This window comes from Scyliorhinus canicula, chromosome 24, assembly GCF_902713615.1.
Source record: "Scyliorhinus canicula chromosome 24, sScyCan1.1, whole genome shotgun sequence".
Lineage (NCBI taxonomy): Eukaryota > Metazoa > Chordata > Chondrichthyes > Carcharhiniformes > Scyliorhinidae > Scyliorhinus > Scyliorhinus canicula.
Window position 1 is genome coordinate 5,626,905 of NC_052169.1, and position 26,767 is coordinate 5,653,671.

The window sequence follows — 26,767 nt, forward strand, 5'->3', positions numbered from 1 at the left end:
CCCCCCCCCCCCCCCCCCCCCCCCCCCCCCCCCACCCCCCCCCCCCCCCCCCCCCCCCCCCCCCCCCCCCCCCCCCCCCCGCCCCCACACCAAAGCTTTTTCTTTGCAGTCTTTTCATTTAATTGTCAGAGATGAGGCGGAAGGGCAGCACAATGGCACAGTGGTTAGCACTGGGATAACGGCGCTGAGGACCAGGTTCGATCCCGGCTCTGGGTCACTGTCCGTGTGGAGTTTGCACATTCTCCCCGTGTCTGCCTGGGTTTCGCCCCCACAACCCAAAGATGTGCAGAGTAGGTGGATTGGCCGCGCTAAATTGCCCCTTAATTGGAAAATAAATTATTGGGTCCTCTAGATTTCTAACAAAAAAAGAGATGAGGGGGTGAGAGAAAAAACTATTCGACCAAAAAGAGCACAGAGATCATGTGACAAAACCTTCCCCAACCCAGATCCCAACGAGCTCAAAATCAGGTCGGGAAATTTGTAGGAACGCAGGCTTAAGCAACTCAAGTCAGACGTGGCATGTTGCCATGACAATGAAGACTAATGATATCCTACTGAGGGAGATGTTTTTGTCATAATAGAGATTGTGAACTGTTGACCTGCCCCATCATCCATTCCAGGGATTACAACATACAGCAGTTAATGAAATACAAAATTATGGGGAGCAGTTAATCAGGCTTCAAATTAAGGACATGATATTCTGCTTGAAATTATGACCTGCATTAAATTGATCTAATCCACTGACGCCTATTGATTCCACCATTCCCCCCCCCCCACCCCCACCCCCCCCCCCCCCCCCCCCCCCCCCCCCCCCCCCCCCCCCCCCCCCCCCCCAATGTTTCCACTGCTCACTCCGGAGGTTGCGTGTGGGTTGGTTGAACAATGATTGCTCCAATTACATCGGCCCGTCACTATAACGAGCAGTGTGCTCAACACCACAGCTATGTGCCTTGCTGTAGCGCCCTTAACATAGTGAAGCACCCCAAGGGACTTCACTGCAGCAGTATCAAATTTGATCAAAATATGGAGGGATGTGAGGACTTAAAAGAGTTTACTCCAGGAGACGGGTGTTGAGGGGCATCTTGAAGCAGGAGAGACAGGCGGAGAAATTTAGGGAGGGAATTCGAGAGCGTAGGGGCTCACACGCAGCTGTGGGCACGGCTGCCAATGGTGGAGCAATTAAAATCAGGGATGGGCATGGATCTGAGAGGGTATTTTTAAAATTTACTGATTTCAGGGGGCATTTAAGAGTCACATTGCCGTGGGTCTGGAGTCACGTGTAGGCCAGACCGGGTAAGGACGGCAGATTTCCTCCCGATAGAGACCAAATGGGTTTCCTGCTCATCATTACAGAATCTGAATTCCAGATTTTAAAAAAAATGTTTTTATTAAGGAATTTATCTACATACATCAAACACAACCAAAAACAGAACAAACGGGAAATCGCCTAACAAATAAATAACTAGCACCCCACCACCGCCCCACACTCCCTGCCTCCATTTATTTTTATAAATTTAGAGAACGCAATTATGATTTTGTTTTCCCCAATTAAGGGGCAATTTAGCGCGGCCAATCCACCAGCTCTGCACATCTTTGGGTTGTGGGGGTGAAACCCACGCAGACACGGGGAGAATGTGCAAACTCCACACGGACGGTGACCCAGGGTCGGGATTCGAACCCGGGTCATCAGCGCCACAGTCCCAGTGCTAACCACTGCGCTACGTATCGCTCCCCCCCCCACCTCCATTTATTTTAACCTCCTCCCCCTCCCCCTCCGCTGACCGTCTAACTATCCTTGAAGAAGGGGGCTTCCATCCCCCCCCCCCCCCCCCCCCCCCCCCCCACAGGCCCTCCCCAAGCGAGCTTGATTTTCTCCAGCCGAAGGAATTCCGCGAGGCCGCTCACCCTCTCCCCCGGCTTCGGTGACCCCGAGTCCCCCCCCCCCCCCCCCCACCCCATGCCAGCAAACTCTGTCTCCGGGTTGCCAGGGAGGCAAAGGCCGATACGTCGGCCTCTCTCGCCCCCTGGACTCCCGGGTCTTTACCCTCAGCACCTCAGACATCACGTCAGCAACCCCCCCCCCCCCCCCCCGCCAGAATCCCTCCAGTTTCAGGCAAGCCCAGAACATGTGGGCATGGTTGGCGGGGCCCCTCCCCCAACCTCCCTCCCCGCGCATTACCCCCACCTGTCCTCCGCCCCCTCAAAAACCTCATTCTTGCCACCGTCATATGCGCCCAATGAGGGTGAGCCTAGTACACAAAGAGGATGTCTTCACCCTCCTCAGAGCCTCCACCCGTACACCCGCCTCCACCCCTCCCCAGTTCTTCCTCCCACTTCCTCTCCTATCGGGGCTCCCACCCAGTCCGTTAATTCCAGATTTTTATAGAATTCACATGTCAACATCAGGCCTGTGGTGATTGGAACCCAGGCTCCCAGAACATTACCCTGGCTCTCTGGGTCTCTACAATACCACTACGTCACTGCCTGGTGTCGGGCACAGGTGGGGGAGTTTGAAAAGCAAGATGAGAATTATAAAAGCTGGGTATTGTCAGGCTGCGAATATAATTAGCTCAGCAATCACGAGGTATGAAGGGCCTACGGGAGTTAGGGTACAGTCAGCAGAGAACCTGGGGTCTTTCAAATTCTCCAGCACCCTATAATCCTGAGACGAGAGCCCAGTAAAGGCCAGGATGCTGGGCTGTCAAGCTCCTGATTGAAGGTGATTTGTCAGGAGCCGGTGAACACCAATATCCTCCATTCCACAAAGCAAGGCCTCGGCTTCAGCTGCCGGCGGGACGTGAAAGACTGAGAATTTCCAGCCTGTCCTCCCGAGTGACGGGATAATGAGCAGCCCAGGCCCCAAATGCGAACAACGATAAGCATCCCAGAAGAAAACCGTGCCTCCCCGTCTCGCTCAGAAACATCTCAAAGCACTTTGGTTACAATGAATCACTTGACAGTCGTGTGGGTAAACGTGACGACCCGTGTGCATACTGTTGTGTTACGTACTCTGGGATAACACTGGCTGCAACTGGATGCAGCTTTGACCAAAAGATACTCCAGACCTTGAAGTTAGTTCAGTCTGATTTATTGAACCAGTAGCACAGTTAGCACAGTTCTCTATGAGTTCGACTCTCTGCTAACCTTAGTGTGGTTACTCTGTGCGACTGAACCAGACTAGCTCTTAGCCACGTGCTGGAGGTGTGATACTGTACATACACCCTGACTCACTCTGTAGATGTTCATCAGTGGAAAGAGGCGGAGTGTGAGCGCCTCGTGCCTTTTATAGTGAGATACCACCCCTGAGTGTCCTGCTTGCTCATTGGTCATGTCCTGTTCTCTGTGTTCATTAGCTGCCTGTCTGTACATCATTATCTGCATGTCTGCACATCCTGACACACACATTGCAATGCCACAAAGGCTTTGTGAGGTAAATAACCAGTTCATTGGGATCCATTGAAGGATGAAGGGGCTAGCACCCTCACCTCCCAGTCAGACTGAAGCCCCACTCCACCGATCTGGCTGTATAATCTCGGCCCACACTCCGAGGTCGGTACAGAAGCTTCAATTGGTGGAACCAGAGCCCCCCCACCCACCTCGCCACCCGCCCTACTGTCTGAACTTTGGCCAAGGCTTGCATTTGTTACCCTTGAATTAAGTTACTAGCGAGGCCATTTTGGAGGGGGAGGGGTTGAGTCACAACTACTTTGTATGGTTCTCTGGAGTCACACGTGGGCCAGACCAGGGAAGGAAGGCATATTTCCCCAACGGATGTTCATGAAATCAATGATAGTTAGCGAGACCAGGTTTATCAATTCATTAAATTTAAACCCCAGTTCTCGGAGCGCTGATCTGGTTCTCTGGGTTACTAATTCAGTAATATTACCACCCTGCCGTCACCTCCACCACGCAAGCTCCTCACAACACAGGGGCCAAAGCTCCTTCACCACGACCGTAAGGGGGGGGGGGGTCAACTGATGCCAACGTCCTCCCCAACCGCGCCCGCCATCCATGCCAAGGTCAGATTTGCCACCATATACCCCGGGACGACACGGGGATCTCAGAGCATCACACACTTTTATTACCAGCAGCGGATGAGAGGAAATCGTCCAGCACACAGGCCCCGGGGGGAGCCACAAAAAACAATCAGGAAGAAGAACCGTAAAGTGGAGTGGGAATTTATTGCCAAGATAATTTCCTGCACAGAAATGGGCCCTCGTAAAAGCAGCCACACTCGTCAACAGTGCTGAGAAGTGTTCTATTGCCTGGGAGACATACTGCAGACATAATTATATATACGCACACAACAATCAGAGCGAGGGGTGAGAGGTCACTCAAGGTTTGACCATAACAGGAACCAATTTAACAAAGTCTCCGGTTATTTATACTTTCCTTCAAGGTTTCCAGTTGGTTTTTTTTCTCTCATCAATTTTGTTCCTGTGCATTCTATTTGATAAAAGCGTGGCAGATTTTCCCAGGTTTCTCGCCCCATTTATATTAGAACCACCACTGCCGTTTGACGAAGGTGACAGTCTGGATAATTATTCACAATCAGGAAAATCTAATTCTGCTAAAGAGGCCATTAAGAACTTAATGGGAAGACGGGTACGTACGCAGGGCTTGTTTCTGAGCTGCGTCTGTGCGTGAGAGGAAGAGCACGCGGGTGAGTGAGTGAGGTGAGTGAGTGAGGTAGTTCGTTGAGTGAGTGAGTGAGGTGAGTGAGTAAGGCGAGTGAGTGAGTGAGGCGAGTGAGTGAGTGAGGTAGTGCATTGAGTGAGTGAGTGAGGTAGTGCATTGAGTGAGTGAGGTGAGTGAGTGAGTGAGGTAGTGCACTGAGTGAGTGAGTGAGGTAGTGCATTGAGTGAGGTGAGTGAGGTAGTGCATTGAGTGAGTGAGGTGAGTGAGTGAGTGCAGTAGTGCATTGAGTGAGTGAGTGAGGTAGTGCATTGAGTGAGGTGAGGGAGTGAGTGAGGTAGTGCATTGAGTGAGTGAGGTGAGTGAGTGAGTGCGGTAGTGCATTGAGTGAGTGAATGAGGTAGTGCATTGAGTGAGTGAGTGAGGTAGTGAGGCGAGTGAGTGAGGTGAGTGAGTGAGGTAGTGCATTAAGTGAGTGAGGTGAGTGAGTGACGTAGTGCATTGAGTGAGGTGAGTGTGTGAGGGAGTGTGAGTGAGTGAGGTAGTGCATTGAGTGAGTGAATGAGGTAGTGCATTGAGTGAGTGAGTGAGGTAGTGAGGCGAATGAGTGAGGCGAGTGAGTGAGGCGAGTGAGTGAGGTGAGTGAGTGAGGGTAGTGCATTGAGTGAGGTGAGTGAGTGAGAGAGGTAGTGCATTGAGTGAGGTGAGTGAGTGAGTGAGGTAGTGCATTAAGTGAGTGAAGTGAGTGAGTGAGTGAGTGAGGTAGTGCATTGAGTGAGTGAATGAGGTAGTGCATTGAGTGAGTGAGGTAGTGAGGCGAATGAGTGAGGCGAGTGAGTGAGGTAGTGCATTGAGTGAGTGAATGAGGTAGTGCATTGAGTGAGTGAGTGAGGTAGTGAGGCGAGTGAGTGAGGTGAGTGAGTGAGTGAGGTAGTGCATTGAGCGAGTGAGGTGAGTGAGTGAGTGAGGTAGTGCATTGAGTGAGGCGAGGGAGTGAGTGAGGTAGTGCATTAAGTGAGTGAGGTAGTGCATTGAGTGAGTGAGTGAGGTAGTGCATTGAGTGAGTGAGGTAGTGCATTGAGTGAGTAAGGTAGTGCATTGAGTGAGTGAGGTAGTGCATTGAGTGAGTGAGGTAGTGCATTGAGTGAGTGAATGAGGTAGTGCATTGAGTCAGTGAGGTGAGTCAGTGAGTGAGTGAGGTGAGTGAATGAGGTAGTGCATTGAGTGAGTGAGTGAGGTAGTGCATTGAGTGAGGTGAGGGAGTGAGTGAGGTAGTGCATTGAGTGAGTGAGTGAGGTAGTGCATTGAGTGAGGTGAGTGAGTGAGTGAGGTAGTGCATTGAGTGAGTGAATGAGGTAGTGCATTGAGTGAGTGAGGTGAGTGAGTGAGTGAGTGAGGTAGTGCATTGAGTGAGTGAATGAGGTAGTGCATTGAGTGAGTGAATGAGGTAGTGCATTGAGTGAGTGAGGTGAGTGAGTGAGTGAGTGAGGTAGTGCATTGAGTGAGTGAATGAGGTAGTGCATTGAGTGAGTGAGGTGAGTGAGTGAGTGAGTGAGGTAGTGCATTGAGTGAGTGAATGAGGTAGTGCATTGAGTGAGTGAGTGAGGTAGTGAGGTGAGTGAGTGAGGTGAGTGAGGTGAGTGAGCGAGTGAGGTAGTGCATTGAGTGAGTGAGGTGAGTGAGTGAGGTAGTGCATTGTGTGAGGTGAGGGAGTGAGTGAGGTAGTGCATTGAGTGAGTGAGGTAGTGCATTGAGTGAGTGAGTGAGGTAGTGCATAGAGTGAGTGAGGTAGTGCATTGAGTGAGTGAGGTAGTGCATTGAGTGAGTGAGGTAGTGCATTGAGTGAGTGAGGTGAGTGAGTGAGTGAGTGAGGTAGTGCATTGAGTCAGTGAGGTGAGTCAGTGAGTGAGTGAGTGAGTGAGTGAGTGAGGTGAGTGAGTGAGTGAGTGAATGAGGTAGTGCATTGAGTCAGTGAGGTGAGTCAGTGAGTGAGTGAGGTGAGTGAATGAGGTAGTGCATTGAGTGAGGTGAGGGAGTGAGTGAGGTAGTGCATTGAGTGAGTGCATTGAGTGAGGTGAGGGAGTGCGTGAGTTAGTGCATTGAGTGAGTGAGTGAGGTAGTGCATTGAGTGAGGTGAGGGAGTGAGTGAGGTAGTGCATTGAGTGAGGTGAGGGAGTGTGAGGTAGTGCATTGAGTGAGTGAGTGAGGTAGTGCATTGAGTGAGGTGAGGGAGTGAGTGAGGTAGTGCATTGAGTGAGGTGAGGGAGTGAGTGAGGTAGTGCATTGAGTGAGGTGAGGGAGTGAGTGAGGTAGTGCATTGAGTGAGGTGAGGGAGTGAGTGAGGTAGTGCATTGAGTGAGTGAGGTAGTGCATTGAGTGAGGTGAGTGTGTGAGGGAGTGAGTGAGGTAGTGCATTGAGTCAGTGAGGTGAGTGAGTGAGTGAGTGAGTGAGTGAGGTAGTGCATTGAGTCAGTGAGGTGAGTGAGTGAGTGAATGAGGTAGTGCATTGAGTCAGTGAGGTGAGTCAGTGAGTGAGTGAGGTAGTGCATTGTAGTGCATTGAGTGAGGTGAGTGAGTGAGGTAGTGCATTGAGTGAGGTGAGTGAGGTAGTGCATTGAGTGAGGTGAGTGAGGTGAGTGTGTGAGGGAGTGAGGGAGATAGTGCATTGAGTGAGTGAGGTGAGTGGATGAGACCCACGCAGTCACGATTGTAATGTGGTGAAAGGCGAAGGCCCAGTTACACACAGCAAGATCCCACACTCGGCAATGTGATCATTTTTTTAGGCTACCCAATTCATTTTTTTCCAATTAAGGGGCAATTTAGCGTGGCCAATCCACTTACCCTGCACATCTTTTGTGCTGTGGGAGAATGTGCAAACTCCACACGGACAGTGACCCAGAGCCGGGATCGAACCTGGGACCTCGGCGCCGTGAGGCAGCAGGGCTAACCCCTGTGCCACCATGCTGCCCGTGATCATGACCAGGTAATCTGTCCATTGATGTTGATTGAGGAATGAATGCTGGCCATGATACTGGAGGATATCTCTCCACTTCTCCTTCGAGATAGCGCTGAGGGATCTTTAACATCCGCCGGAGCAGGCGGTTTAATGTCTCCTCGGAGAGATGACACTTTCCAACAATGCAGCACTCCCTCAGGACTGCGTCGGGACTGTCCGGAGGGTCAAGTCTCTGGACGGGGGGGACTCAAACCCAAAACACTCTGACTTAAATGTGGCCGTGCTAGCTGCCACCACCCAGCTTGGAAAGGTAGCAGAGAGCACGCAGGGCACTGTGATTGAGGAGGAGTGGAAGCCTTTAGGGAGAGCAGACTAAAAAAAAACACACAGATGCTTGTAAAAGAGTATTTGTTGTGACAAATTAGCAACCTGCTCAAGCCTCCTGTTTGACAATTAAGTTGCCTGTCATTACAGAGTGTAGTCAAGTGCCTGGTGGGTCCCATTTTGTTGTCAATCACCGCAAATATCAGGTTACCAGTAACACTGAGCGGGTTAGTGCCCGATCTAACTGCTTCCTTTCTTCTGTCGCAAAGCCAACATTCTGGGGGAGATGGTGGCACAGCGGTAAAGTCATTGTACGAGTAGTCCAGAGGCCCAGGTTAATGCTCAACCACCAACATCGAGGTTCCCCTCCACGTCACTCACCACCCCGACTTGGAAATATATCGGCCGTTCCTTCACTGTCGCTGGGTCAAAATCCTGGAGCTCCCTCCCTAACAGCACAGTGGGTGTACCTACACCTCGTAGACAGCGGCGGTTTCAAGGGGGCAGCTCATCACCACCTTAAAGGGCAATTGGGGATGGCCAATAAATACCGGCCCAGCCAACGACTCCCACGCCCTGTGAGTAAATAAGAGCAAAATCAAATATTGGGCCGGACTTGGCCGGAATACAGCCAAGGGATCTGCTCGTGATCGCGATCCAGTGACCTTGGAGATCCCACGCGGGTGGGCAGCGGGTGCTGGGGCAACGGCAAGTTCGACTGCGATGCCCTTCATGGTCGAATAGCCTGGCATACTGTTGCCCACAGTAGGAGGTGAGGAAGCGCGAGGGGAGGGGGAGGATAAGCCCCAGGGAAAGCACGGCATTCCTGTTAATCGAGGAGCTGCGGGAGTGTGCGGGAGATAGTGATTGCCGGTGGTTGGGGGGAGTCTGAATGAATCGTTCGTGTCTAATCGCTGCTGCAAGGCACGGCTCTGCTCCCCCGGTGCCTTATGTTGCTGCTCATCAGAGATACCTGTCATGGAAGCTGCCAGCTCCTCATCCAGCCTCTGCTCATCAGGTTGTGGACGACTGAACACGTATCAATCCAGTGACAATATGCTGCTCTGAGAGTTGAAGTGTAAATCTAAATCTAATATCAGACAGCATGTGGAAATGAGTTCCTCCCATCTCAACCTGCAAATGGAATGGGCATTCTCCTGAAAATAGCAATTTGTGTGTTGAGCGGGCACCTCTCCATTTAAAGACGGTACAGATTCCATCAACCCACGGACCACAGCCACAAAAGCACATAACACCGAGCCACCTCACTCGAACAGCCATGGTGGGTTTTGTTTCTAAACATCTCCTTTTCCACTCTCTGTACCAGACAGAGGTCACCAGATTGACACACCATTTGGTCGGAGGAGATTGGTGATCCCGTGTTGCCGAAAGCTGACGCTTTTGTTTCCAGCTTTAACAGTCACCCAGACTCGAAACGTTAGCCCCCTTCCCTCCCCACCGATGCTGCCAGACCTGCCGAGATTGTCCCGAGTTTTATGTTTATGTTCCAGGTTCCAGATTCCGCAGTAATTTGCTTGTCTCTTTTGTTGCTGTCACCTGATTCCTGCCGCTGTCCACCGTATAATAATAATAATAATCTTTATTGTCACAAGTAGGCTCACATTAACACAGCAATGAAGTTACTGTGAAAATCCCCTAGTCGCCACATTCCGGCGCCTGCTCGGGTACACCACAGAGGGAGAATTCAGAATTCTCAGCCGGTACGGGAATTGAACCCGTGCTGCTGGCCTTGCTCTGCATCACAGACCAGCTGTCTAGCCCCCTGAGCTAAACCATCTGCTTGTGACGTCGGAAGAATTAGTCTGAGCAAAAAATAATAAGGGCTGCGTGTGCACATTGGAAAGGGTGGGGGGGGGGGGGGGGGGGGGAACATTCAGCCCCTTGAGCTCGACTAGACCCGTGTCGGTCTGCACCTCATACCCAACTTGAACCTCACTTACTTATTATTGTTCCTTTATTTCCAAAGATAAAATCTATCGACCCCAGCCGTGAGAGTTCCAGTTGTCCCTTGGAATTTAGAGCCATTTGGGGATAGATTTCCAGGTTTCCACCCGCACCCCCCACCCTGCGAAAAAAAGTGCTTCCTGATTTCTCTCGTCTACAGCCCGGCTCCAATTTTAAGATGATATCCTCTTCTTCTTCATTCCCTCAACAGAAAGGAAAGAGTTTCTACGCATCCCTCTGGAGAGCTGGCACAGCATTAGAATTAGAATTAGAACAGGCCCTTTGGCCCTCGATGTTGTGCCGAGCAATGATCACCCTACTCAAACCCACATATCCACCCTATACCCGTAACCCAACAACCCCCCCCTTAACCTTACTTTTTAAGGACACTAAGGGCAATTTACCATGGCCAATCCACCTAACCCGCACATCTTTGGACTGTGGGAGGAAACCGGAGCACCCGGAGGAAACCCACGCACACACGGGGAGGACGTGCAGACTCCGCACAGACAGTGACCCAGCCGGGAATCGAACCTGGGACCCTGGATCTGTGAAGCATTTATGCTAACCACCAGGCTACCGTGCTGCCCATAATTGATGGGCCGAACTACCTCCTCCTGAGCGGTGACATTTCTGTAATCTGTCCCAATCAAATTCCATTAACACTTTAAGCACCTGAATCAGATCAGTCCCCCCGCCCCCCCCCCCCCCCCCCCCCCCCCCCCCCCCCCCCCACCACCCACCCACCCCGACCACCGCCCCGCAATCTTCTCTCCTCGAGGGAAGACAAGCCACATTGTGTGGGGCGGAGGTTGACAGCAGAGGAATATCCCAGATTCAAACGCCAGTCTCAGAGTTCGCAGAACAGGACCCAAGCAAGGGGGAAAAAAGCCAGGGAGGGATGGTAAGGGTGAATGTAAACTCTCATGTTGAAGGCTCCAGATTGGAACGGGCAAGGGTCAAGGGAAGCCATTTTTGAGATCAGGTTACAGGCTTCCCTACAAAGCAATGAATGTCTCAGATAGGCAACAGTTCTGTGTGGTCAGCAGAGAGAAAAGGCTGCTTGGGTTTGTGACATACCACAGCTGGATGCAGGAGGGTGACTGTCTCTACTCGTGAAGAATTGTCGGAACAGGCTTCACAGTTCGTGGTAGATTTAAGGAACACCCTGAAAACTGATGATAGAGCCCGTAGGAGGTCAATTAAGTTACTACTCAACATAATAGGGATACAGAAACCGACTGGAAGCTGGGAACAACTGGGAACTGTTTACTAACCACAAACATCATTTCATGGAGAACCTGATGGGCGATGAGCATAAAATGGGAATGTCCTTTCTGTGATATAAACTGCACGAAAAGCAAAATAGTGTTTAGTGACTAGTGTATGTCGGTCATTTGTTACAGTAAAAGTTTTAAAACATGAAATCTGGTTGTGTCATTCTCTCAGATAAGACTGGAAGTTAGAATCCCTTTTTTAAAAGTTATCGGTTTCCACGGAGACTGTAACAATGAGCAGAATAATTTTCAAGGGAAATATAATTATGCACGTCAACAGTTAGTGATTTGACTGTGCCTGCCCTTTAAGTACAATTGTTCCCATTACCTCATGGGGATTGTATTTGTGTTAATCACCGGCTTTCTTGTGCTCGGAGAGGTGGTTGTAAGTTAATATAATTACAAATGAATGTATTAACATTTGGTTTCTGCATACGGAATGAGGCTGGGTTTGAAGGCACACGGCCTTTACTTTAATCAAACTGATGCAACTCTGCGCCCTGTTAGTGATGAGATTTGTCAAGACACTGACTCACTTTGGAGTGGTGGGGGGGCGTCGGGTGTGTGTAGGGGAGTGCTACTCATCCTGATTACTTTCTATCAGGCACGGAGAGAAAGAGAAGGAAACAGAGGATGTCACAGCCGCCCGCACTGCGTTAAACCACTCACAAACAGCCACTGTGATAGAAACACAAACTTAACACAGAAATCTTGTGTGTGGGTGTGTGAGTGGGTGGGTGGTGGCTTTTGTGTGTGGGAAAAGTCACATGGTGGTAAGGAACAACAAGGCAGTCAAAAGGATAAAGACGAAAGCATGTCTTTAGGCCGGCCAGACAATAGGTCCTTACAGTCGGTTCAAAAGCAGAAAACATCAGTAAACCAATACTCAGAAGGTGGCCAATGTAGTCCATGTTAGCCTTGGAGAGCTGTCATTAAGGCAGGGTCAGCTCGAGAGAATCCAAACAAGGAGGTTTGCCCAGGCTGCTGACAGAATGTAATCGAGAGGAACCCCCGAGATCCACCAGCAACGACAGACCCTCTTCCCCACTCCCAATTTTCTCCCTTCCCTTCTGAAGGCACTGACTGTTGGGACCAGCTATTGGAGGGCACGTTCCCCAGGCCGTAGCGGAGACGGCCATGGCGGTCTGCGGTGGGCTGCGCATCCGCCAGGCACGTTGAGCTCTGCCGCCCACGATGGCCATGAGTACGCAACGGTCCAACAACAGACACGAGATGGGGAAGGAGCCCGCCAAGGTTCCTTCAGCAATACCTTCCAAAGCGGCGACCTGTGGTGGAGGGAGTGAATGTTTGTGGATGGGGTGCCAATCAAGCGGGGCTGCTTTGACCTGAATGGTGTCAAGCTTCTTGAGTGTCGTTAACCAGATATATTTTCACATCAATCGCTAACAGTCATCTTGGTCACCATAACGCCCCCACCCTCATGTGGCGAGGGAATGTGGGTATTAGATATTCAACTACAGACGGCATCTCTGTCTTCTGCTGCTTTGTTCTTTCCTGCAGAAGTCACTGGGGGTCAGGAGCAGCCACCCGGACCACTGACTGGCTCTCCCCTTTCCAGGGAATGCTCCACAACTAGGACGCTGTGCCAGGCAGGACAGCTGATTCCAGGCAACATTTCACTTGAAGTTGTTCAAGGTCATTCCGGGGTTGACAGCTCGGGAGAAGTGAAAAGTCACGGCTCAACCAGTGCGGCACGCGCACTGTAACGCAAACTTCCGGGAGAGGGGAAGCAAGGAGGAGTTTGCCCAAGTATTTGTTTTGAAAAAGCTGAAGACATTGACCCAGCATTATCACTGTCAGTAGACTCCACCAACTGACCATACAACTTCACCAAAAGCGGGATGCAAGCACATTTTGTTTTAACTATGTGGAGGAAGTATTCATAGATGCGAGCAGGTTGTATCCACTGGCGGGTGATAGCAGAACTAGGGGGCAGTTCTAGCTACAGAACTAGCCTCAAAATAAGGGGAAGTAGATTTAGGACTGAGCTTAGGAGGAACTTCTTCACGCAAAGGGTTGTGAATCTATGGAATTCCTTGCCCAGTGAAGCAGTTGAGGCTCCTTCATTAAATGTTTTTAAGGTAAAGATAGATAGTTTTTTGAAGAATAAAGGGATTAAGGGTTATGGTGTTCGGGCCGGAAAGTGGAGCTGAGTCCATAAAAGATCAGCCATAATCTCATTGAATGGCGGAGCAGGCTCGAGGGGCCAGATGGCCGACTCCTGCTCCTAGTTCTTATGTTCTTATGTTCATATTTATGGTTTCACCTTCCAGCAGGGATGTCTTCACCATCAATGATGCACAATCAGTGCTGTTGTATCGGCAATCGCTGCAACCAAATGGAGCACAGTAAGATCCCAGTGCAAGATGGATGAGCCATTTGCCTGAATTCTGGTGGTGTTGGTTGCTTGTAGGGCAGGGGGAGCTCTGCGAGTCTTTTAAAAAAAATTTAGAGTACCCAATTATTTATTTTTTTCAAATTAAGGGGCAATTTAGCGTGGCCAATCCACCTACCCTACACGTCTTTGGGTTGCGGGGGTGAAACCCACGCAGACATGGGGAGAATGTGCAAACTCCACACGGACAGTGACCCAGGGCCCGGGATTCGAACCCGGGTCCTCAGAGCCGCAGTCCCAGTGCTAACCACTGCGCCACCTGCCGCCCAGCTCTGCTAGTCTTTGATCAGTGTTGGGTCAGGGTGGACAGATGGGTTTGAGTTCAAAATTCTGAGACGTCAAAGCTCTGACAATTCAGCTCGACACCAGGCTTAAATCCTGGCGTAACGCTTGAACCCACACACCTCGGCCTCAATGCAGGGGTGTGCGTGCTCGCTTGCTCCAATTCCCAGGAGGCAGTGGGAGCGTCTTAAGCGAGCACGCCACATCCCCGATTTCCATCGCTCCACCATTGGCGGCCCTGCCTCCAGCCGCCTAGGCCCCTCAGGTCAGGAATTCCCTCCCTATCCCTCTCCACCTCCCTCCTGCTCCTTTAAGACGCTCCTCAAAACCTGCCTCTTTGAGCAAACATCCTCCTCGAGTGGCTCTGCATCAAATGATGTTCGATAACGCTCTTGTGAGCACCTTGGATTGGTTTTACTGAATGAAAGGCACGATACAAATGCAAGTTGGTGTTAAACTGGTGCGACACTTGCTCTGTTCACACATGATAAACCGATCTGGTTTCAACTCTACGTTGCAATGCAGAATGCAGGCAGACATAATTCATAATGCCAAGACATAATGCCAACTTGGCCCACATTCAATGCAGCTAGCGGGGAAAGGTTTTGAGCTGGACAAAATGTCCTTTTACATATTTATTTATTACCTGCCATCATTTTTTGGGCTTCATAAGGCTCCATGTAGCCATCATTCCCGGTCACTTTCTCTGGTCCGACCGGAACCACACCGGCCTGCTTAGCATCGAATGGATCTGCATAGTCCTCGAGAATAATGACCTGTCAGTGGGCACAAATTAAAACACAAAAGAGACAGATTATACACTGAGCGCTCGTTGAATGGATAATTGTTTCTGTAATGTGTTAAAAATCTGTATTCCACGGCCTGTAGGCACTTGGAGCAGAGTCTCTCAATAATGCAGGGAAAGAAAGAAAGCTTTGTTAAGGTGACAAACTGCAACATGTAAATAATGTTCAGGTCGAACGTTTGATACCAACACAACATAACGCAGTGAGAGTGAAGTGGCAGATAATCGTTAATCTCTCACACAAGTACACAGCGGGTAAAGGGGAGACGGCAGATTAATCACTTTAGATACCATCTTCCTCATTCCATCAGTGCTATTTTTCCTTATTCCGTTGCCTCCCGCTCTCATCCTCTGCCTGGGAATCATTCGAATCCCACCTCCCGCACCTTGTCCGAGGGGCCACGCTACCGAGAGGACCATGGGGTGCAGCCCTCTTGCAAAACAATGCCAGGTTGGTGCCCACTCCGGCTGCCTGCTTCCCCGCTCGGGCAGCAATTGGCAGGCGGCATTCCCAATCGATTCTTTGTCATTTTCTACAGCACCACCCCACTCCCCCCACCCCTCCCCATTCCCCACCCCAGACCCAACTGCAAAAGGCACGCCTTCGAACGCATTTCTAAAGTCAGACAGCCCGGGTGCAGATTCAGGTCAGACTGCCACCAGTGAGGGAGAGGAGAGGGGGAAGGTTACTCAAGAGAAAGAGTTCATAGAATCATAGAATTTACAGTGCAGAAGGAGGCCATTCGGTCCTTCGAGTCTGTACCGACCCTTGGAAAGAGAACGCTTACGTAAGACCACACCTCCCCCCAGCAACCCCACCTCACCTTTCCTTTTGGTCACTAAGGGCAATTTATCATGGCCAATCCACCTAACCTGCACATCTTTGGATTGTGGGAGAAAACCGGAGCACCCGGAGGAAACCCACGCAGATACGGGGAGAACATGCAGACTCCGCAGACAGTGACCCAGCCGGGAATCGAACCTGGGACCCTGGAGCTGTGGAGCAACTCGTGCTAACCATCGTCCTATCGTGCCACTTTAATGAACTAAATGTCAAGTAAGTATTTCATAAAGATATCACAGTAAAGAGCAGGTACAGGCCACGAGAGTCGCAACGCTGCATTGGTACAAGCCAGGTCACGGCACATCGGAGTGAGCCTGAGAAGTAAATCCAGAAGTTTTCCGAACACAAAGGTGTGGGATCTGCACTGGGAAAAACAGGACAAGTGTGAGACAGCTGGGGAGCGGAGAGGAGGGGCCAGGAAACATTCTCCAGCCAGAGGAAAGGAAGCTCCCTGAGGTGGCAAGCTGGACTGACAAATTCTGCTCCCTCAGCGACTTCCTTTCCGACACTTTGCACCAGGAGCTTAAAGGAAAGACTCAGGTTGTATTTTCTCCCATTTTACTTTCGCCTTTAATTTCCCAATTTATCTAACCCCCTGAGGAGAGATGACCCCAAAGTACCATCAACATTCCAGCACTGGTACGGCGGCACAGTGGGTTAGCCCTGCTGCCTCACGGCGCCAAGGTCCCAGGTTCGATCCCGGCCCTGGGTCACTGTCCGTGTGGAGTTTGCACATTCTACCTGTGTTTGCGTGGGTTTCACCCCCTCAACCCAAAACAACCCAAAACAATAGGGCAGCACGGTAGCATGGTGGTTAGCATAAATGCTTCACAGCTCCAGGGTCCCAGATTCGATTCCCGGCTGGGTCACTGTCTGTGTGGAGTCTGCACGTCCTCCCCGTGTGTGCGTGGGTTTCCTCCGGGTGCTCCGGTTTCCTCCCACAGTCCAAAGATGTGCGGGTTAGGTGGATTGGCCACGGTAAATTGCCCGTAGTGTCCTAAAAAGTAAGGTTAAGGGGGGTTGTTGGGTTACGGGTATAGGGTGGATACGTGGGTTTGAGTAGGGTGATCATTGCTCGGCACAACATCGAGGGCCGAAGGGTCTGTTCTGTGCTGTACTGTTCTATGTTCTATGTTCTATGTAATGTGCAGGATGGGTGGATTGGCCTCGCTAAATTTCCCCTTAATTGGAAAAAAAAAAGAATTGGATACTCTAAATTTATTTTTGAAAAAGTTACTGGGCTATTAAAATCGAAACCTAAATTTCTGATCAAACGACACATTACGCTCACAATGGCAGCTTGGGAGTTTAGATTCAATTCAGTAAAATCTGGAATTAATAAAATGCGACCCATGGTGTCGAAGACATTGTTGTAACTGGGCTGAGGGAGGGAAATCTGCCATCCTCACCTGGCCTGGCCTACATGTGACCCCCGACCCACAGCAACATGGCTGACAATGAATTGCCCCCTGAAATGGCCCTGGCGCGACTCCATTCAATGGCAATTAGGGATGCGCAACGAATGCTGACTCAACCGGCAACGCCCAGGTCCCACGAAAGAATCAATGAAACCCCAGCAGATTATCGATTAAGGAACGGAATAGGACCACGGCCTACGAGGCCCTCAGGCAAATCGCAGCAGGGATCAGACAACAGCGGAGCCTCACTCAGGGCCATGAACCCCATTGCACTGCCCCCTACGGGCGCACCTTCCACTGAATCAGGACTTGGGGAGGAGATATCCTTCCCCCAACATTACCCACACCAAGGAAAAGATCAAAGCGAATTACTGCGGCTGCTGGAATCTGAAACAAAAGCAGGAAATGCTGCACAATCCCAGCAGCTCTGACAGGTTCTGTAGAGAGAGAACTGAGGTAACGTTTCGAGTCTGGATAAGTCTTTCTCAAAGCTCTCTGACAAAGAGGCTTCCAGTCTGTCAGCTCCCTTCTCCCACCGATGAAAAGATCCCTGGTTCAATGTTCAGCCTGTGCCACCTCGATCAGGGTAGCGACTGTTACAATTCTATGCCAGCTGTGTCTCACTGACAGAGCTCTTCCGCAATCAGTCAGCAACATTGGTAAGCGCCATTGGCTTCTTTAACTCCCTCAGAGCCTCTCAAGTTGTTGTTTAATTGCTTTATTATATTTTGCTGTTGTGGCTTCAGGTCTTACTCCAGATACAGTGTTTGCTACAACTCTGGCGCTATACTGAGAGAGCGCCGCACTGTCAGAGGGTCAGTACTGAGGGGGTGCCGCACTGTCAGAGGGTCAGCACTGAGGGAGTGCCGCACTGTCAGAGGGTCAGTACTGAGGGAGTGCTGCACTGTCAGAGGGTCAGTACTGAGGGAGTGCCGCACTGTCAGAGGGTAGGTACTGAGGGAGCGCCGCACTGTCAGAGGGTCAGTACTGAGGGAGCCCCGCACTAACAGAGGGTCAGTAATGGGGGAGTGCCGCACTGTCAGAGGGTCAGTACCGAGGAAGTGCTGCACTGTCAGAGGGTCAGTGCTGAGTGAGTGCTGCACTGTCAGAGGGTCAGTACTGAGGGAGTGCTGCCCTGTCAGAGGGTCAGTACTGAGGGAGTGCTGCCCTGTCAGAGGGTCAGTACTGAGGGAGTGCTGCACTGTCAGTGGGTTAGTACTGAGGGAGCGCTGCACTGTCAGAGGGTCAGTACTGAGGGAGTGCCGCACTGTCAGAGGGTCACTACTGAGGGAGTGCCGCACTGTCCGATGGTCAGTACTGAGGGAGTGCTGCACTGTCAGAGGGTCAGTACTGAGGGAGTGCTGCACTGTCAGAGGGTCAGTACTGAGGGAGTGCTGCACTGTCAGAGGGCCAGTACTGGGGGAGTGCTGCATTGTCAGAGGGTCAGTACTGAGGGAGTGCCGCACTGTCAGAGGGTCAGTACTGAGAGAGTGCTGCACTGTCAGAGGGTCAGTACTGAGGGAGTGCCGCACTGTCAGAGGGTCAGTACTGAGGGAGTGCCGCACTGTCAGAGGGTCAGTACTGAGGGAGTGCTGCACTGTCAGAGGGTCAGTACTGAGGGAGTGCCGCACTGTCAGAGGGTCGGTACTGAGGGAGTGCTGCACTGTCAGAGGGTCAGTACTGAGGGAGTGCTGCACTGTCAGAGGGTCAGCACTGAGGGAGTGCTGCACTGCCAGAGGGCCAGTACTGAGGGAGTGCTGCACTGTCAGAGGGTCAGTACTGAGGGAGTGCCGCACTGTCAGAGGGTCAGTACTGAGGGATGCCGCACTGTCAGAGGGTCAGTACTGAGGGAGTGCCGCACTGTCAGAGGGTCAGTACTGAGGGAGCGCCGCACTGTCAGAGGGTCAGTACTGAGGGAGCCCCGCACTAACAGAGCGTCAGTACTGGGGGAGTGCCGCACTGTCAGAGGGTCAGTACTGAGGGAGTGCCGCACTGTCAGAGGGTCAGTACCGAGGAAGTGCTGCGCTGTCAGAGGGTCAGTGCTGAGTAAGTGCTGCACTGTCAGAGGGTCAGTACTGAGGGAGTGCTGCCCTGTCAGAGGGTCAGTACTGAGGGAGTGCTGCACTGTCAGTGGGTCAGTACTGAGGGAGCGCTGCACTGTCAGAGGGTCAGTACTGAGGGAGTGCCGCACTGTCAGACGGTCAGTACTGAGGGAGTGCTGCACTGTGAGAGGGTCAGCACTGAGGGAGTGCCGCACTGTCAGAGGGTCAGTACTGAGGGATGCCGCACTGTCAGAGGGTCAGTACTGAGGGAGTGCTGCATTGTCAGAGGGTCAGTACTGAGAGAGTGCTGTACTGTCAGGGGGTCAGTGCTGAGAGAGCGCTGCACTGTCAGAGGGTCAGTACTGAGGGAGTGCCGCACTGTCAGAGGGTCAGTACTGAGGGAGTGCCGCACTGTCAGAGGGTCAGTACTGAGGGAGTGCTGCACTGTCAGAGGGTCAGTACTGAGGGAGTGCCGCACTGTCAGATGGTCAGTACTGAGGGAGTGCCGCACTGTCAGAGGGTGAGTACTGAGGGATGCCGCACTGTCAGAGGGTCAGTACTGAGGGAGTGCTGCACTGTCAGAGGGTCAGTACTGAGGGAGCGCCGCACTGTCAGAGGGTCAGTACTGAGGGAGCCCCGCACTAACAGAGGGTCAGTACTGGGGGAGTGCCGCACTGTCAGAGGGTCAGTACCGAGGAAGTGCTGCACTGTCAGAGGGTCAGTGCTGAGTGAGTGCTGCACTGTCAGAGGGTCAGTACTGAGGGAGTGCTGCCCTGTCAGAGGGTCAGTACTGAGGGAGTGCTGCCCTGTCAGAGGGTCAGTACTGAGGGAGTGCTGCACTGTCAGAGGGTCAGTACTGAGGGAGTGCTGCACTGTCAGAGGGTCAGTACTGAGGGAGTGCTGCACTGTGAGAGGGTCAGTACTGAGCGAGTGCTGCACTGTCAGAGGGTCAGTACTGAGGGAGTGCTGCACTGTCAGAGGGCCAGTACTGGGGGAGTGCTGCATTGTCAGAGGGTCAGTACTGAGAGAGTGCTGCACTGTCAGAGTGTCAGTGCTGAGGGAGTGTTGCACTGTCAGAGGGTCAGTACTGAGGGAGTGCTGCACAGTCAGAGGGTCAGTACTGTGGGAGTGCTGCACTGTCAGAGGGTCAGTGCTGAGGGAGTGCTGCACTGTCAGAGGGTCAGTACTGAGAGAGTGCTGCACTGTCAGAGGGTCAGTACTGAGGGTGTGCCGCACTGTCAGAGGGTCAGTGCTGAGGGAGTGCTGCCCTGTCAGAAAATCAGTACTGAGGGAGTGCCGCACTGTCAGAGGGTCAGTACTGAGGGAGCGCTGCACTTTCAGAGGGTCAGTACTGAGGGAGTGCTGCACTGTCAGAGGGTCAGTACTGAGGGAGTGCTGCACTGTCAGAGGGTCAGTACTGAGAGAGCGCTGAACTGTCAGAGGGTCAGTACTGAGGGAGTGCTGCACTGTCATAGGGTCAGCACTGAGGGAGAGCTGCACTGTCAGAGGGTCAGTGCTGAGGGAGTGCCGCACTGTCAGAGGGTCAGTGCTGAGGGAGTGCCGCACTGTCAGAAGGTCAGTACTGAGGGAGTGCTGCATTGTCAGAGCTCCTGTTATTTGGGTGACCTATAGTGCAGAAGGAGGCCAATCAGCCCATTGAGTCTGCACCGACCCACTGATGGAACACCCTACCTCGGCCCATTCCTCCGCTCTATCCCCGTAACCCCACCCAACCATTGGACACTAAGGGGCAATTAGCGTGGCCAATCCACCTAACCTGCACATCTTTGGACTGTGGGAGGAAACCGGAGCACCCGGAGGAAACCCACGCACACACGGGGGAGAACGTGCAGACTCCGCACAGACAGTGACCCAAGGCTGGAAACGACCCCGGGTCCCTGGTGCAGTGAGGCAGCAGTGCTAACCACTGTGCTACTGTGCCACCCCTCACAGGTGGAAAAGATCCCGTGGCCACTATCGGAAGAGCAGGGACCCTCTCCCTGGTAATATTTACCATCGCCCAGCATTGCCAATTACCTGGTCTTGTCACACTTAACTGTTGGGGATCATGCTGTGCACAAATTGGCTGCTGTCTTCCCTCCGTTACAACAAGAACTGCATTTGAGGAAGTAGGGCATTAGCCGTAAAGCGCTTTGGGGTGCCATGAGGCTACGAATGGCGCTATATAAATGCACATCCTTTCATTCCTTAAAAAAGTACAGTGTCCTACAACCTTCCCCGGTATGGTTGGTTTAGGGGCTGGTTTAGCTCACTGGGCTAAATCGCTGGCTTTTAAAGCAGACCAAGCAGGTCAGCAGCACGGTTCGATTCCCGTACCAGCCTCCCCGGACAGGCGCCGGAATGTGGCGACTAGGGGCTTTTCACAGTAATTTCATTGAAGCCTACTCGTGACAATAAGTGATTTTCTTTTCATTATCCACCAACACCCCCTCACCCTCACAGAATAGGCAGGGTGCCCGTCAATGCCTAAGAACCCCCCCCCCCCCCCCACACCCCCCACACTCGACCCCCCCACTATGTTGACCTCCGAGAGCTCACACCAGACTCTTTGCCGAGATATCTGCAGGTATAAATCCATAACTCCCGTTGGGAAGAGTATTCGGAAGGGAAAAAGAATCAAGGATCGGGGATGGGGGGGGGGGGGGGGGGGGGGGGTGGGGGGGCTGCAAATGGAACAATAGGCTCCTTGTCGGCAGAGTAACCCTGGAGGTAGGGTGGGTGTGGGGACATGGGGGGAGCTGCCGATTGATTGAAAAGCCAGTTAGAGAACACGAGCCCGAGGTGCTGGTGTGAGAAGAAATTGGATATGTCAGTCGATGTGTCAGTGGTGTGTATTTTCTCAGTTCTTCAGACGGTGACTAGTTTAGCTGCCGAGATGAGCTTTCGCCTTGTGAGCGTGTGCAGGCGGCAATATCAATTACAGCCTGTCAGTCAACACCTGACTGGCCCGAATATTCCTCCATCATTGCCTACCCAGACTCCCACTTGGACACGTCCCCCTGGCTCTCACTCTGTAACCCTAGGTCAGGCACGACCAGATCCCCAATGTGTTGATGCAGCTTTTCTCGTTTTCTAGCCTGACATTCGAGTCTGCCTCAACCTCAATTATCAGTTGGGTGTCATTCTGGGCCACACTGCCCTGACCCTCCCTGAGGCCAGGGAGGTGCACTGACCTGTGACCAAGGTACAGCACTTAACATCAGCCAGGTTCACCCTCCTGACCACTGTCCCCTAATGAGGCACACACATACAGCCTCACAGACAGGGAGAGGATCAGAGAGAGAGAGGAAGACACACACACACACACAGACAAACACAGGGATAGAGAGAGACAAAGAGGGAGTGACACAAACACAGATAGCGAGAGAAAAGGAGAGACAGAGAGGGAGGGAGGGAAGAGAGAGACAGAGAAAGACAGAGGCACACACGCACAGAGATAGAGACAGAGACACACACACACACACACAGACAGACAATGAGAGACACAGACAGACAGAGAGGGGGGAGAGAGAGAGAAGAGAAATAGAAACAAGGAGAGACAGAGACAGAGAGGGAGAGAAATACAGAGGGATAGAGAGACAGCGAGAAAGACACAGAGAGAGGGAGAGAAGAGAAATAGAAACAAGGAGAGAGAGACAGAGGGAGACACAGACAGAGAGAGAGAGGCAGAGAGTGGGAGAGAGACACAGAGAGATAGAGAGATGAGAGACAGAGACAGAGCGAGAGAGACAGAGAGAGACAGAGACACACACAGACAGAGAGACAGAGAGAGAGATACACACACTGAGAAAGAGCGACAGAGAGAGAGAGAGAGACATGGTGAAAAGAGAGGCAGGCATACATATAAACACAGATATGCCTGTAAACACACACTTACATGGAGGCATCAACACATGCAGGTGGAGATGATACGATGAGGGTTGGACACAGCTAACTCTGGCTGAGCGAAATCTTCTAATTTCTGGAGCAAAATTATTTATTTTCGTGATTTGTAAACTGGTCCTCAGATGGTGATAATTAATCTAGACTACCTCCAGTTGTGTGGTTTTGCCCTCTGTCTACACAGATGTGGCTCTCTCTAACCCTGCATGTGTTTCTCTATCGTTTATTCTACACTCTCTCAACATGTGACTTTTCTTCACCTTCTCTCGCTCTCTCTTTCTCTCTGATATTTGTTTCACATCAGTAACTGAGCTTCCATATGGCTCTTTGCCAATTTCCCTCCCCACGCCCACACACCCTTGTCCGATTTCCCTATGTGCCAGTGATTCACCCTCACATCACTTCACCGCCTCAATTGCGATGCTAGCAGAGTCGAACAGCCCACCCGTACTCGCTGTCATGATATGCAAACATGCAACCAATGAACACTCAGAATAGGACACAACCAATGGGCAGTCAGGACACTCAGAGGTGGCATCACCACAAGGGGGCATGACATAAACACTATAAAAGGGATGAGGCACTCGTACCCTGCCAGTCTCCACAGACAGACATCTAGAGAGTTAGACAGGATTGATCAGCAGCATCACACCCCAGCACGTGGCTTAGAGCAAGCTGGTACTGTTAGACTGAGTTACTACAGTTAGATTAGCAGAGAGTCGAACTCATTTGAGAACTGTGTTAATAGTTCAATAAACACGTTGAACTAATTTCAGAGTCTTGAGCATCCTTTAGTTAAGACTGCATCAAGTAGCAGCCTGTAGGGGCAGCACGGTGGTGCAGTAGGTTAGCACTGCTGCCTCACAGCATTGAGGTCCCAGGTTCGATCCCGGCCCCGGGTCACTGTTCGTGTGGAGTTTGCACATTCTCCCCGTGTTTGCGTGGGTTTCGCCCCCACAATCCAAAAATGTTCAGGTTAGGTGGATTGGCCACGCTAAATTGGCCCTTAATTGGAAAAAAAATGAATTGGGTACACTAAATTTATTTTTTTTAAAGTAGCAGCCTGTGTAACCCGAAGCAGTGTAACACAAGATTCGCTCTCGAGGTTTGCCATGAAGGATGCTCACTGGCACTGCTGCCTTGAGTGCCCACTGATGACCCACCTCCCCCACCCCCTGCACCCCTCAGCTCCTCCACCCCATGCCCCTGCTCAACGAGGGGTCATATAGTAGAGAGAGGGGAGCACACAGTGGTGACTGTAAAAACCAGGGGGGTGCTGCGCACCTCGCTCACCCAGGCCATGACCGCCATTTCCACTCTCCTGAGTTCTTACTGCAGGGGCCAGGAGGGGGAGAAGTTGCCTGCAGAAACTTTAACGAGTGGCAATCTGTGGCGGTCTCCAGGAGGTCAAGCAATTTCCCGGGTGGATCCAGCCGGTACATTGTAATAACATGTTATTCCACAGCATCCAGCGGGTTGGAGGACATTCCCGGGATTAAACATGCAGAACCGCTATTTGTGCGAGGCTGCACCGAAGGAGAGCCACCAACACTTCCCTTCCCCTTTCACTGGATCTCGTTGTCAAATCCAGCCTGCATTCTTTTTTTAAAAAGCTATCCTTTCACGGGATGTGTCCATCCCTAATTGCCCTCGAACCCAGTGTCTCGCTCGGCCATTTCAGCGGCCAGTCAAGAGTCAACCCCATTGCTGTGGGTCTGGAGTCACGTGTAGGCCAGACCAGGTAAGGGCGGCAGATTTCCTTCCCAAAAGGACGTTAGAGAACCAGATGGGTCTTTACAACAATCGGTGATAGTTTCACAGTTTCATTAACGAGACAACCTTTCTATTCCAGATTATAACAGCTAAATTTAAATTCCTTTGTCTGACACGATTCTCCCTGCCTCGAATGCCACTCGTTTGCTGATCAAGATCGTTACTCCCCTGGTCTTTGAGTCCAGTCCTGAGGGGAATACTTGGCTAACCCACCCCCTTCCTCAATCTCGTCTTGTCTGTAACCTTTAGGTGTGTCTCTTGTAGCATTGCCACGTCCGCCTTCAGTTCCCTCAAATGCGCGATCACGCGAGCCCTCTTGACCGACTCATTCGTTCCATGTGATCAGCCTGGACGGGGGCTTTACTCTGTATCTAACCACCCCCCCCCCCCTCACCGACTAGCCATCACCCTTTTTAGGCCAGCCTCGAGCTCGCGCCCTCCGCTTCCTCAAGTCCCCACTCAGGCTGTCGCCGTTCCCGACCTCCCATTTGTCCCCTAGTAACAGTTCCTCCCCTGTCAGCAAAGCAGCTCCCCCCCCTCCCCCCCAGGCAACAACAGGACTAGAAACCCAACCCCCAAGTCAAGCTCCAGCTTAACACCTGCTCACCCCCCACTGTGCTTCTGAGAGTCAGCTGACCCATGCTGACTCGATAGCTCCCGCCCCTGGCACCAAGCAGTCTGTCTCCCTATTGTACTCTCCTCTCTCCCCCCCCCCCACATGAATAAACATTTTAAAAGCATCACATTCCCCAGTAAACAAACAACAGAAAAAACAGTGAAGAAAAAGTCACTTTAGAAAAATAGTCACCCAAAAAGCAGAACTAAATTCAAAGCCCACCCCCACCAACAAGGTCCCTTCAAGACAGATCAGCCTTTAACCATCCACACAGCCCATTATTTCACGTAGAGCTACTTAAATTTATACAATCCAGCACTGCAAATCGCCGCCACAGTACTTCTCCAAGGCTTAAGTGTCTTTTAATTCGCCTCCAGCTTCATTTCTTTAATAAAGGTCCATACTTTGTCTGGTGTTTCAAAGTAGAAGTCCCGTCCCTCATGTGTGACCCACAGACAGGCTGGGTACAGCATCGCAAACTTTACCCCCTTCTTAAAGAGGGTTGTTTTTGCCCGATTGAACCCAGCACGCCTCTTGGCCGCTCCCAGGTCCTGATAGATGGGCAGCTCACAGCTCTCCCACTTGCTGCTCCGTTCTTTCTTGGCCCACCGCAAAACGTGTTCCTTGTCCATGAAACGATGAAAATGTACCACCATGGCCCTGGGCGGCTCGTTCGCTCTGGGCTTCCTCACGAGGGCTCTGTGCGCTCTGTCCAATTCCAGGGGCCGAGGGAACGCCCCAGCCCCCATCAACGTCTCCAACATGCCCGTCACATCCGATCCCTCACTGCCTTCAGGGAGGCCGACAATTTTGAGATTCTGCCTCCTGGACCTATTCTCCAGGCCCTCCAGCTTCTCCTGCATTCTTTTCTGGCGGTCGTTCATCATCCCCACCTTGCTTTCCGGCACGGTTATATACTCCTCGTGCTATCTGAACCACCAGCTTCAGCTTGGCGAAGCAATCCTCGAAAAACTTCCCCAGCTGCTCCCTCGACCACTGTGTCGCCTCCCCGCGGCCCTTGCTCTCCGCCAATGCTGTCCCCTGTTACCAGCTCTGCTCGCGTCTCCCTGAGAGGACTTTGTCTTCTCACACAACCACTTCTGGTCCAATTCTCCATACACCGGAGGGGGATTTCTCCTTACTGTCTCACTCTTCACCGATTTATCCCATAAAATCCGAAAAAAACGGGAGGAAAAGGTCCAAAAGTCCATTACAGGTGGGAGCCATCATGGCCGCCACCGGAAGTCCAACCTCTCTCTTCATAACTGAAATGTTCCATCCCAGGCAACATCCTGGTGAATCTCCTCTGCACCCCCTCCAGTACAATCACATCCTTCCTATAATGTGGTGACCAGAATTACACACAGTACTCCAGCTGTGGCCTCACCAAAGTTCTACACAATTCCAACATAACCGCCCTGCTTTATCAATCAAGGCATAGATTACAAAGGATAAGTGTCCCCTATTAACCTTCCCTTCTGCCTTCAGAGAGCTATGGACAAACACGTTAA

General features: G+C 51.8%; 1 protein-coding gene across 1 annotated transcript in view; it reads right to left on the minus strand.

Annotated features, from left to right (window-relative positions):
- Window positions 1-26,767, minus strand: part of LOC119956719 (SH2 domain-containing adapter protein F-like) — a 114,595-nt gene that overhangs the window by 68,452 nt on the left and 19,376 nt on the right. The window contains exon 2 of the mRNA XM_038784055.1: window positions 14,502-14,631. Within this exon, the coding sequence (XP_038639983.1) occupies window positions 14,502-14,631 (130 nt within the window). The remainder of the gene's footprint in view (window positions 1-14,501; window positions 14,632-26,767) is intronic.